At 43.0% G+C, this 14,259-nt stretch overlaps 1 protein-coding gene across 1 annotated transcript; it reads left to right on the top strand.

Moving 5' to 3' along the window:
• Positions 1-12,340: 12,340 nt before the first annotated feature.
• Positions 12,341-12,738, top strand: LOC310874469 (small ribosomal subunit protein uS10-like). Its single transcript, XM_083787280.1, has one exon. It carries the CDS (start codon positions 12,349-12,351, stop codon positions 12,706-12,708), a length of 360 nt encoding a protein of 119 aa, XP_083643406.1. The 5' UTR covers positions 12,341-12,348; the 3' UTR covers positions 12,709-12,738.
• The last annotated feature ends 1,521 nt before the right edge of the window (positions 12,739-14,259 follow it).

Raw genomic sequence — 14,259 nt, 5'->3', positions numbered from 1 at the left:
GAATATTCATGAAACATTTGAACAACACAAATATCGTACTTGGCTCCCTTTGGGTGCTCAGGTGGTGCAGTGGTAAAGAGCCTGACCACCACCACAGAGGTTGTGAGTTCAAATCCACCGTGGTGCATCCGGCTTTGTCGAGCATCTATCTATTCTATACGAACACAATTGGCCAATGCTCGGGGGAGGTTAGCCAGGCAGGGACAGTGATATTTGTCAGTCACTGCATGTTTTCCTGTGGGCTGGGGCAGCACTTGTCAGCAGGGAGGAGTAGAACGGAGGCTCTACGTCCTGCCGGTGGGGTGGGGGCTCCTCACTGTCAGTCGAGTCAGTAGGATACGACACACAAACAATGTGTGAGGAGTAATTCATTGTCATAACGACTAAAATGGGGACGAAAAAAAATGCAACAAAGATGTGGCTCTCAAACATATTAATGCGGGGATCCTTGACCTTGACATGAAAATGTTTGAGAATCACTGGGTTAAACAACATTAGGAAGCAAGCCCAAATAAGTAAACACTTTAAACAAGCCCAAAATGATGCAACCGCAACTTCCAATATTTACATGCGACTATACAGAAAAACAAGCCCAAAGTTGCTTATAATAAGCAGACAATGGACAGCACTGCATACATGGTGGAGAGAGGGAGGGAGGGATGTTAGGATGGTGAAAGAGAGATGGACGGGTCACCTCATGATAAACAAATGGGATAAAGGAGGGGATCAGGGGGTATGATTTATCCAAAGCAGGAGAGGCATAGGGGACACTGCACAGTCCTCAGTGTTACTTAACTTAGATAGTGTACAAATGGAACCAAATGCACCCATAAACACCACACATCTGACTTTGAACCAATGCCAGGAATAGTCAAATTGATGCAGACCCCAAGCAGAGATGTAAACCAAATGTCTTTTGAAGTGGCATATTCACACAAATACTAGGCTATAGTATGTCCAGTTGTCCACTATTCAAATGAATTGAGGTCATTCATGATGGGACAACCACTTTTAACCACTTAAACCCTACAGTGTGTACTTCGTTGACTGGAGTCCCTTACGGATCTGTACTAGGTCCCCTCGTTTTTTCAATCTACACCAAATTGGACAATTCTCCAGGCGGTAAAAATGAGTTATTTAGCTTTAGTATGTATATGCTAAAGCATGCCTGCACACACACATATTACAAAGACAGTGTTCAATTTCACCACCAGTCTGTATTGGATTTTACAGTTACTTATGCAAATCACAGAGGCTAGACGGTCAATGGCACACAACACGCACACATTTTAACACCCCATGTCTGCATGGCGGCAGCAGCAATAAATAATTATGTGTTACCTATATTTGGGAGAAAGTGCCATCCCTTTACCCATGAATTAATCTAACCGGGCAATAGTTTATTAAATGAATTTGCAACGCAAACAATTAATTGTTAACAGTTTAATTGAAGAATTTATTAATAAATCGATTTTAGAATAATTGTTAACATTCCTACTCCGAGAGTGTAAAACTAAAAACGCATACACTGTAGAGTATTTCCAATTTTCTATACTTTTACTTGTACTCCGCTACATAACAAAGGTTACTTTGTAAAACATACTATACATTAACCACTTCAGCCATAGCTATTTGAAAATAGCCGATCTACAATCCCCCACACCCACCCCTTTTTCCCCCTCACTGTATATGTTTTCTTCCCCTTTTTACCTCCTCTATCTCTAAATGTTATGATGAATTGAACATGGTGGACCCTATTGTAAACAAGTGTAATGCTTTATGGTGTCGTCCACAGTTAACAGTTTTGTATTGAGTTGTGCTTGAAATGTACTGTAATTCTCCAATCTGTTAATACATTCTTCAATCAATCAAGCAATACAAGCTCACAGCTACTTTGTAAAACATACACTTCAGTCATGGCTATTCGAAAATAGCTGATCTACAAGCTCACAATGTGTCGCAAACACTCTTTTTGAGCTTCTAGATCTGCTATGTGAAATGGGATATTAACATATTGTGGATAATTTTACTTTTAGTACGTATGTATATTTTGAACTGAAGCCAATACTTTCACTCAAGTCAATTTTGAATGCCAGACTTTTACTATTTCTACATGATTGTAGTATTGATCCTTTTACTCAAGTAAAACATGTGAGTTCTTCCAGCACTGTTCAGACGGATGGTGAAGTGGGCTCAGCTGTGTTCACACCTAAATGCCAAGCAGAATCACACATCCGGGACTAATAGATGTATGAAGCAGCTCCGTCTCCCAGCGGAGCGCTGGTGAAAATGACAGCACTGCCTCAGGGGGTGGGGGGGTTGGGGACCATGGTGGATGCCGGGAAGGGGTGGCCCTTTCCTAATGGAGAGAATCATGCTTCGGTGGCGTAGTTTGGAAAGGAGGTCTGAGCACATACTGTACATTTTGAGGAGCAGGGACTCAAAAACACGTTTTTAGTTACCAACAGTATTTAGCTAGCTATCAATGTTATGTAGCTAAAGGGGTGCTACTAATCAAACTAATTAAACTACCGGTAAACACTTATAAGAAACAATTAATTTAATGTTGTTGTGTCAAAAAACAATGGGATAAACATGTGTATAGAATTAGAATTTTAGCATTTATTGTGAGACACTATTGTACAACAAAGTATAAAATAAAAATAAAATACTAGAGTGGTTAATCCGACTAGTAGTAATCAATCCATTTAATCAATTATGAAAACAGTCGATTCATATTTTTTTGCGTTGATTCGTTGATCAATGGTAATTCTTGTATTAAAAAGTGATCAAAATCTCCTGCTTCTCATAAATATAGAATAATCGCTAAGAAGATAAACAAAGGAGATAAATTCACAGGAGGCAGGCAGTGAGGCCCACCCCCCTGTTTCACCATCTCTGGCCAACCAGAGCAAAAACAATTCCAACAGTTACTTTTCACTGGGCAATATTGAAGTAAAACATATATAAAGAACATCCTCTGAATGATACAGCTAACCGTCAGAATGCACTCCAAGAAAGAAGTAAAATGCCCAGATATGAGATAATTTCAGAACATTTGGAGTTGAGGGCAAATAATATGATATACTCTTAGCTTTTCCCTCGGAGGAAAACCAACATCATCACTTCATCACTTCCAGAAGTAGGGAGACAAGTGTCCTAGTTGCAACCCTATAGCTAATATGAGATATTATGAGTTGCTAATGAGGCAATTTAATGCCACACTGACGTGACAGGCTTGTTATATACAGTACATAAAAGTTTAGCAATATTTCATATTTGTCAATGCATTGATTTAACCCTCAAACAATGTAATGTCAATAAGTTTGCTCCATCAATTGAACCTCTGGACTGAACACCTCTTCCGAGGGAGCACTAGTCTCTAGGCTGCTAGACTGTGCCATTTTTATTATTTACTGAAATTTGTTTCTAAATGGTCAATACAAGCAAAGAAACAGGAGAAGGGTGCATGGCAGTATTGCTGAGGTGCTGCTGACCTTGGTATAGAAGTCTAAAAGTGAAGAAAAGGCTGCACACTCATAGCCACGAGGCAGGATAATTTATGGAATACCACAACATTTTGAACTGGAAAAGGCTTCTTCAGGGATCGCATAGTAAATAAAATAAATGGCGCATTTTTGAGGGGCACTAGCCCCTCCTATACCCAGCTTTGTGTGTCTCTCTGTGTGTACCACGGATTGGCTGAGCACGGAATGTGATGTACGATGTATGATGATAAGAGCGCCCCTAGTGTAACACGACTCGACACAAGTGTGATTTTGTCATCCTACTACGACAACTACGTGCTTCAAATCACCTATAAAAAAGTAGAGCTTGGCAGACTGAGCACAGCGTACGAGTGTGGCTAGCCTGAGTAGACTGCCGGACACATAATAACCACAGGCCTGTCCCTGGCCTGTACAACACTGAGTTGGACATGGGTTAGGCTTATAATACACTGATTGGAAGAAAAAGCGGTCTAAAGGAACGCGGTGAGGGCCACCCACCGTTTGAAGGTGTCGGTGTCTAAACTTCAGGTTGTGGACCCAGGATAAGGCCACCATTCAGAATGGTGGCGTTGGGGGTGGTGTGTGTGTGTGTGTGTGTGTGTGTGTGTGTGTGTGTGCGTGTGTGTGTGTGTGTGTGTGAGAAAAAAAAACACTTCTTTAACCCTAAATTTGATAGGTCTCCACTCTATTCAGCATCTCTCTCTCTCTGCTTCATCAGCATGCAAAAACTACATTTGAATTGCCAAGAAAAGTGTGAAATTAAGACAAACAAAAAAGGAATCAAACATTACTATATAGAGGGTATACGTGTGACATCATCATACCAGGAAGTTATGCGGGAATGCCTACTGAGATGCAAAACATTACTTTCTGGCCTTGACTGCCCAAGTGCCCACATCCAAACAGAAAAGTCTTATCTGATTGCATTAAACAACGATAAACGACTAAACTCACTTTGACACTCACTTTATGCATGCCTATAACCTCTATACTAGAATAAATAAATTAACTAAAGGAGCTGTGCAACATCGTTTCCAATTCTTACATTGTACCTAGTCTGCCATTTACTATTACATTAGGAATCAAAACTGTGACCACAATCAGTTGGGCCATTAACATAAAACACCCACTCCAAGTAAGTTATCACATGCAATTGTTACATCTTCAAAATATTCAGGCAAAGAGCCCAGTATACTTACTATTTCATTATTTCATCTGTTTTATAAGTTGGACAGGAATTCACTACCAGTGAATTAAGCTTTTCACCTGATAAACTATGCACAATATATGTGCAAGTTAAACAGTGTATATAACATGTTGGGGTCTATATTCCTGCATGGGGCTCTTGCCCAGCTAAATCATTAGTTAATCTTCACCACTACCATAGGCTACAAATAGACAACAACTACTGAGAGATAAATCATGTAAATATAGAAAGGAGTCCCATATAATAATATCAAATGGCATTGGTGATGAGTGTATACATTTTTAAAAGTTGAGACTTGAGTAGTAGCACTGTAGCAGCATGTATGCTGCATGCATATCACTGTTTCAGACCAATAAACTAACAGTTTCTTTCCAAATAAGTTTTCCAGAGCAAACTATAGACTTTGTAACTTGATAAATCACTGAAACGCCCCACTAAACCTCTTCATCAAGCTCGCAAAGCCTCGCATTAACGACACCTGCAGTCTCTGTGTTTACCCAACACAATGACACACTTCATCATCAAACAGTACTCAGCGCCTTGCTTCGACCTACGACTCCGAGCACGTCAATTTTTGTAGCCAAAAAAAAAAAAACAGCAATTGTGTGATACAACGTCGCGCGACGCAAATCACAATTTACAATTAAGCGTTCCTACCTGTTTTATTAGAGCGCTTGTTGTCGGTGTCTCCGGTGTGACTGGTCATTGTGGCGAAGGAGAACCTATACCTGCTGCTACCGCGGACGTTTCAGAGAGCCCACTACTGACCGGACTAACAACAGTAGGCTGAGACACATACGAGCATGGTGCGTGCGCCGTGCGCGCTGTGCCGCGCGATGAGTTGGAGCCAGAGAGCTGCTCGGAGCCAAAAGTGTGTAGCGTAAAATGAATGACTGATCTCATGTACTCCGTAGCAGCAGCAGTGGTGGAACCGTGGGACGTGGAATATAGGCCTACGCCTACGGTAGGTAACTATAACAATACTATAGGCAGCAGGCTACTAGCCTATATAGCCTACAATTATGAGGTATAGCCTATACCTCAAACCGTATAGGTCTACATTCCAATTTTATCAACTTTATGATTCTACTGCACGACTTCTCAAAGGCTAGTATTTACTTTTGAGCTACTCCTACTCCACAAGACCACAACTATTTGACAGATTTACTGTAGTTCCTAGGCTACTTATAGCCTACTTATATTTTGATATAATAACCAAATAGGCCTAAGCCCTACAGTTATAGACCTACTTCGGCTAATTGAGAATAGCTGACCTACAAGCTCAAGTACATCACTTGTAGTCTAGATCAGCTATTTGAAATGGTTTTACACATTTTTAAAAATCATTCTTTAAGTATAGGCTACAGTGGAATCTGGGTTATGAAATATATTATGACAGAAATTAAGCTCACTGGTGAGTGACTCTGGCCAGATACCCTGATGAAGGTCGTTTAGACCGAAACGTTGTCATCTAATAAAACTAGGCTATACTGCTCTTTAAATGAAAGACAGTGTACGGGACCCTTTTCTTCTCAATAAAATAACCCCAAAAGTCCTAAACCATCATGATAGGTAGTTAGGTACATTACTGCAAGTGTTTACAACCTCAGTTTGCAATTATTTGGCTTAATTTTTGGCTGTTTATTATTTTTAAGCAATCCTTTGCTAAATTGCTATACATTCTGAATACCACAGGCCTATATAGCCTATGTCATGATTGTTATGCGTACACGTGTGCAGATAGTATATGCGCCACGTCTCTCTCTCTCTCTCTGTCTCTCTCTCTGTCTCTCTCTCTGTCTCTCTCTCTGTCTCTCTCTCTCTCTCTCTCTCTCTCTCTCTCTCTCTCTCTCTCATTAGCAGGCAACAGTGCAGCACTATCCCTCTCTCTGTTTCTGGCACAACAGTGCCCCTACTGGTACTCATTATACTGTGCTCATTAACGTCACATAGGTGAACACATAGGTGAACACACGGACACAGACATTGCTGTTCTTTGGAGTGGTTGCACCACTCAACAAAAAAAAAAAGCTCCGGGGGGGGGGGGGGGGGGGGGGGGCCTTTTGCATGACAGTGGCCCAGGGGCCCATCATTTCTAGATCCGCCTATGATAATATGGAGACGGAAGACCAGGTAATGGCAATGTAGCTTCACTGTTTACTCTGAACAGAAGATTGCACATAGTGGGTGTAACACAGCAGCGCATGACGATAACACTAACACAAAACTAGGGCTGTCAATATATAACACAACCCCCATAACTCTAAGAAGCAGAAATGGAACCAAATGGATCTGGGTCCAATATTGTTTCCATTTGTACACTCAGAGTAACAGACCTGGATCAATTTGGTTCCTAATGCCCCCTGGAACCCCATCGAGGGCTACAATCTGAAGATGTTGGGGTCTTAATTAAGTAGAAGCATGATGTGAGAGGCTGAGCACAAGGTCATCTGAGAAAGATGATGCTGCTGCTAGTGCTGGGCTATGAAGTGATGAAGTTCAGCACATTTGGCTTGAGTAGCAACCATGGAAACACTCAAGGGAATGAGAGTGGAAGACATGCAGAAGAGAGAGAGAGAGAGAGGGAGGGGGGGGGTTTGAGAATGTGCGTCAGTATAAGGGCCGATTCATACTCCTATTTTACCGCTGTTTCGGCGCTGTAGTGCCAAAATGATTTCGGCTCGTCAGAAAATTTCAGTAGCACCGAAGAGCCGACTTTAGGACGGTACCCGCCCCCCCGAACCTCAAATGACGTCACATTGTAGGCACTACAGAGCCGAACCGACTTTTATTCGGCTCTAAAATAGGAGTATGAATCGGCCCTTAGACAATAGTCAAGTCCCTGCCTACAGTGCCTAGCCATGACCAGTTGGAAGGGCCAGTCAAACGTAATCAATCAATCAATCTTTTCATAGCACTAAAAGGGTAAAGCCTTTTTCACAGTGGAACGGCCATTCAAGGTCATGGCAAAATTTGGGATTTAAGATGGTCATATGTCAAAAATGATCCCTTGGCTTACAATACACCAGTACTTTTCTATAATCTGGAATTTATTTGAATGATGAATATAAAGATATTTTAACCAATTGGTATAGTACTGAGACATTTAGAACCTGTTGTGACCCTGGTGTCTTGTAGGACACCAGGGTCAACCTCCTCATTGATACATAGCCCTGCCTGAAGCCCATAAGCACAACATCTGCCCTGTCCAAGCAGGGATCCACTCTTGGGTCAGCAGCAGATTTTTTGTCTTTGATTTATTGATTGATATTTATTAACAGTTTGCAGAATTACAGTACATTTGAAGCACAAACTCAATACATAAGACTCCCACCCAATTGCCTCTCTCTGTTTGGAGAGGACATAAAACGTATGGATTGAAACTTGACTTCAGTAATACTGTAAAGTGGGTTAAAATACAGATCACTCAAACAAAGTCATTTAACAGACCTCTACTACTTGTTCTTAGCTTCTTATAGCTTCTTATGATGCAGAGAAAGTTTCAATGCCCTCACATAAACCTTTAGGGGGTCCTTGTAAAGAAAAGATAGCCGTGACAACAGCCTCTGTCAAAATAATGTCAGTGTTTACTTCTATAAATAACACACTGAAACGTTACAGCCACTTGGAGGAAGACAAATGGGCCACTGTGTCTAGGGAAATGTTGACCATGCTGTATCACCCTATAACCCTTTCAAATACCCTCTGGATTTTTTCAGGGGTGCCAAATGACGGTGAAACGTTTAGGAATTAGGAGGTTCCGTTCCACACACCAGGGGAGACATCCATAGGCCATCGATAATTCTATGGTAAATGGAATTGATTTAATAAAGGTTGTGAAAATATTAGGGTACAACATTAAACAATGATGTTAAGATTCTGTTCTATTTTGTGTAGCATAGTGTTGAAATGAGCAGCACCCTGACTATATGACCTGAGTGTCATTGGTATAGGTAAGGCCTGGGTTTACCCTTATTTCATGTCAGAATAACAATTTCTGTGAAAAAAGGAATTAAGGTTTATCTGCCATGGGGCATAATCCCTTTTCTTTTTTGCCTTGTGCAAAAGGATAATGTCACTTGTAGTGTAAATGTTTTTTTTTGGTGAATACTGAAGCGAGCACGTGTTTGTAAACTTTGCATGATGTGAAGAGGTGGGGTGCTGGGTGCTGTCAGTGATGGATGTAATGTAGTGTGGTCCGTGGAAACATAGTTGGAGTTGGAGCAACGTCCTGAAGTAATATGGCACCCAGCTTGACCAACGGAAAGGCATGGTCACCCTAAAAATAAAGGTGCACTGCACTGCACGCACGCACGCACACACACACACAGTAATGGCATGAACCATAGTCAATCCCAAGCCACTAAGTGTGCGTGTGTGTGTGTGTGTGTGTGTGTGTGTTTGTGTGTGTGTGTGTGTGTGTGTGTGTGTGTGTGTGTGTGTGTGTGTGTGCGTGCGTGCGTGCGTGCAACGTGCGTGCGTGCGTGCGTATGTACGTGCGTGCGTGCGTGTTTGTTGCACAGAACCAGCGCCATCTAGAAATTGCTACTGTAGTAAATTAGAATCAAGCTAATCAAGTGTACAAGCTTGTATGATGTATTTTACTGTCTCTACTGGACCTATAGTCAAATCTACAAGTGCTTTGGGCATGAGAAGTAAATTCAGCACTAATCGACTCCATCATTACATTAAGTGCTTTCATTAGAGGCCATTTTATTCCTGAGTTACAGTACATATACTGCACCCCAGAGCTATCCTGAATTTGCCTCCAGCCAGGGATCAATAAAGCTTATCTTATCTCAATAAAAAACCTGAGCTGTCCCCTTCGCATTTCAATGTACCTGATGCTAGCAACACCTTTGAAATCTAACACCTGCAAGCTTCAAAGTTTGTCTGAGATGCCGTCTTTTATCATGATAAAACCTCTGGGAATTTGCGATAGCAGTGTTCACATGGTGACTATTTCAGTGGTCGGAACAAATTTCAGCATTAAAGGCCCAATCCATGCAGGATTGTTTGCACAATGCACATGCTGTATCAATTTGGGTTATATTCAAATACATAATACATTCATAAAACAAAGTTTTATAGAGAAATATAAAATAAAAAATTTGGAAACTGTTATTCATTTGGAATTTCAAAATAGAAGGCATTGCTCATGTTCATTTAAACAGTACTGAACTGACTTGTGAATATTATTGTTGAACACTGAAATTAAAGATGTCTTTATCTGCCTGAGATTTTATTCAATCTTATAAAGAATTATTAGGCACTGGGGTGAAAAAGAGTGGGAAGATCTTCAAGTAGAGGTGAGGTGATGAATAAACTGAATAAAAAGTGATTTGGCAAGAGTGGAGGGCTGGACTGTCTTATCTATTATTTCTCACCTAACCCTTTTATGAGAAATAATAAAGTTATTATTAATAAATAAATAATAAAGTTTAGCAAATATAGAAACATATTTTTCAACTGTCAGTAGGCATCTGACTGCTATGCAGTGTGAATTTTCTGTATACCTCTGCCACCAGCATCCATCCTTCTGCAATGAATGCTGTTAGATGTTTCATTTTAGATACAGGCTCAATCATTGGAAACAGATCAGGTATCTGCAAAGAAATCTCAAATGGCACCACAGAGTGTTATCAACACCTGGGGAGCGTACGTACTCACCACTGCCCTTGGCATTTAATGGCATTTCTGTCTGTTCAAGAAAATAGAGAAAACTGGTGCAATGTATTAGAAGCAAAATGTCCCACAATCAAAATATTCAGTAAAATAATTCATCCCCACAGGCAGAAGCGTGATGCTGAAAGGCAGATCAGAATGCAGAGTGAGGGATTTTTGATATACAGAAGCTGGAGAAGCTGGAGTTTTGTTTTGGGAGGGGTATTTTTGCTTTGGCAGACTTTTTATGCAAATCGTGGGAAGTGAGGCAGAATGTTTTGTTTGTGTAAAAATGTTTCTTTTACACAATGCAATATTGAAGCAATGTTATGTTGTGTCCTGTAAGTCCATGTGGGCTGGGCGCCTTTGGTGCATGACACAGAAATAAAGAATCTATCTATCTATCTATACAGAGGTTTAATGTTTGTCTTTAGTTCAAAGTTTGTTTAGTAAACGCATTGACAATAAAGGGAAAAGTTACGTCATAATGTGTCGTTTACGTCATATTGTCTCTTTATTTTTTATGGCGTTTAATGTTTGTGTTGGCACCGTTTGTTTTTTATCACGATTACATCACCTAATCAACATGAGTTAGACTTTAATATATTAGCGCCCCTCACTTCACACAGGTGTGATATTTTATAAACCTAACTTAAGAATGACTTTTAATGCTTTTTATGCTTTATTTCGGATAGTTCAGTGTGAAAAACAGGAAATCAACGGCAAAGGCAGAGGAGAGATGTGCAGTATGCGAGACAAGATGGGAGTCAAATTGTAACCTGGGTCATCGTGTTCACTAGAAGGATATGGTCTGTGCACCCAGGCACCCTTCAAGGTCATTCTTTACCTGTCAGTATATGAAAAGGGATGCCTGTCCATCTTGAAATTAGATTTCTCCTTTATAAAATGATAGATAGGTCTATTTCCAGTGTTATTCTTTTGAATGCACCTTAGACTGGTGTCCTGTGACATGCAACGGAGTAATAGCCCATCTCTCCCCCCCCCCCCCCCCCCCCCCCCCCCTTTCCAGTCAACCTTAAAAAAGAGAGGGAAAAAAGGATAGGAGTAGGACAAGATGAAAGCTGATAGGCACAGCCTCATGTTCCACAGGGAACCAAGATGATTAAGCAAGTCATGATTAAGAGAGATAAATATGTGCCAGGCACATACAGTATAGTGGATGACAAAAAAATATTTTCAGGACACGGACACTCACTTTCTCTTCAGATCTTCCCTCGAAACAGTCATTTTGAGTTCACCTCTCAAACCATTATGATTCATGGTGGCAGTGTGGTAAGAAATGAGTTTCTTATTTTTTTGATTGACAGCCCATTAAATGAGAAGTCATTTAGTGTGAATAGAGGGACTGCTTGCATTTGGTGGAGCAGCTGTCTATCTGTGGTCTGTGCATGTGCGCGTGCGTGTGCGTGCGTGCATGTACTAGATGAGCTATTTTGCCTATACTTGTGAAAACGCTCAGTGCGAATTTCCGAAAGCACACACATGTCTGATGCTTTATAGATAGATAGATAGATAGATAGATAGATAGATAGATAGATAGATAGATAGATAGAAAGAATAGAATACTTTTTTTGCATCAATTTGGTAAACGCCAACGTGGACTATACAACAAAGCTTGTTTCCATTGTGGTCCACTTTGTCAGTACCTGTTGTACCCGTCTCCGTCTGAGTTCCTTTTGTGCCCATATACGGAGATATCTGCATCTGTCTGTCTACCTGTGTCATGTTTTGATCATACTGTATATGGAGATCTCTGTATCTGTCAGTCCTTGACCCTTATGCCCATATGGAGATCACTGATGCCATCAGTATATGGCCATATATGGGCATGCCCCCATTTGTTTCCATATATGGAGCTTAAAAACAAATACATACTAGCGCTCTGGAGTTACCATCCACATTCCTTCCTGGCTCACTGAGTAAGACGACTATAGGGATTAAAAGGTCATGGCTTTCAAGGACTCTGGCAAGGCACCCGTGGAGACCGAGGTGGCCATTCACCGCATCCGCATCACTTTGACCAGCCGCAATGTGAAATCTCTGGAGAAGGTCTGCGCAGACTTGCTCCGCGGTGCCAAGGAGAAGAGTCTCAAGGTGAAGGGACCAGTCCGCATGCCAACCAAGACTCTGCGCATTACCACCAGGAAGACCCCCTGTGGGGAGGGGTCCAAGACTTGGGACCGCTTCCAGATGCGGATTCACAAGCGGCTGATCGACCTGCACAGTCCGTCAGAGATCGTCAAACAGATCACCTCCATCAGCATCGAGCCTGGCGTAGAGGTGGAGGTCACCATTGCTGATGCATAAACCAGCCTGGCTGATGTTCCAATAGAGGCAGAGAAAAATAAATAAATAAAATAAAGTGAAAGAATATTTACAATCTAGCATAATATTTACTCGCGAACACGTAGAAATGTTAGCATGACACAAAATACTATAAATGCACCAGTGTACGTACGTCTGTACGTCTGTAATCCACGTAACTCGATAAACGCCCCACCGACTTCAAATTCGACAAACGCGCTCCACCCCACCACAGGGGGAGCAGTGCCTGGTGTCGAGTCGGTCAGACCCACGGTTGTTTAGAAAAGGTCCTCTGCCCGGGCTCCATATATGGAGCTGGCCTGTTCTGACATCATTCTGACGTCTGCATAGATTCCATATTTGGGCATGCCTGACAAAGAACTCCATATATGGGCATAAAAGGGACACAAAAAAAGAACAAAGACATGCACATCCAACCAAAACTTGGGCAGTTGCTGCTGAGCGGTGATATACAAATAATTTTTGATCTTCATAAAAGGGACACAGACATAATATCTGGGTTCGGCATGCATTTCTAACTTGCATCGTTCCAAGTAGGCCAGTGCCCAGCCCCAACGGGCACCGCTGTAGAGGCCCCAACGGGCACCGCTGTAGAGGCTCCAACGGGCACCGCTGTAGAGGCTCCAACGGGCACCGCTGTAGAGGCTCCAACGGGCACCGCTGTAGAGGCCCCAACGGGCACCGCTGTAGAGGCCCCAACGGGCACCGCTGTAGAGGCCCCAACGGGCACCGCTGTAGAGGCTCCAACGGGCACCGCTGTAGAGGCTCCAACGGGCACCGCTGTAGAGGCCCCAACGGGCACCGCTGTAGAGGCTCCAACGGGCACCACTGTAGAGGCTCCAAAGGGCACCGCTGTAGAGGCCCCAACGGGCACCGCTGTAGAGGCCCCAACGGGCACCGCTGTAGAGGCTCCAACGGGCACCGCTGTAGAGGCCCCAACGGGCACCGCTGTAGAGGCCCCAACGGGCACCGCTGTAGAGAGAGGCCCCAACGGGCACCGCTGTAGAGGCTCCAACGGGCACCGCTGTAGAGGCTCCAACGGGCACCGCTGTAGAGGCTCCAACGGGCACCGCTGTAGAGGCCCCAACGGGCACCGCTGTAGAGGCCCCAACGGGCACCGCTGTAGAGGCCCCAACGGGCACCGCTGTAGAGGCTCCAACGGGCACCGCTGTAGAGGCCCCAACGGGCACCGCTGTAGAGGCCCCAACGGGCACCGCTGTAGAGGCTCCAACGGGCACCGCTGTAGAGGCTCCAAAGGGCACCGCTGTAGAGGCCCCAACGGGCACCGCTGTAGAGGCTCCAACGGGCACCGCTGTAGAGGCCCCAACGGGCACCGCTGTAGAGGCTCCAACGGGCACCGCTGTAGAGGCTCCAACGGGCACCGCTGTAGTCTAACAAATGTGACAGAAATGCTGTTCAAAATTATTTACAGTCCAATAAATGTTCCCTCCTGGCATGAATTCCATTCAAACCACTGTTTCTTCACTTAAACCCTGCAAAAACACGAGGCACCTCTATTAAAAGGGCACCGTT

This window comes from Protomyctophum parallelum (genome assembly GCF_964188405.1).
Source record: "Protomyctophum parallelum genome assembly, chromosome: 17".
In the NCBI taxonomy this organism is placed as follows: Eukaryota; Metazoa; Chordata; class Actinopteri; order Myctophiformes; family Myctophidae; genus Protomyctophum; species Protomyctophum parallelum.
The sequence above is the reverse complement of the archived record's forward strand: the minus strand, read 5'-3'. Positions and strand labels throughout refer to the sequence as shown.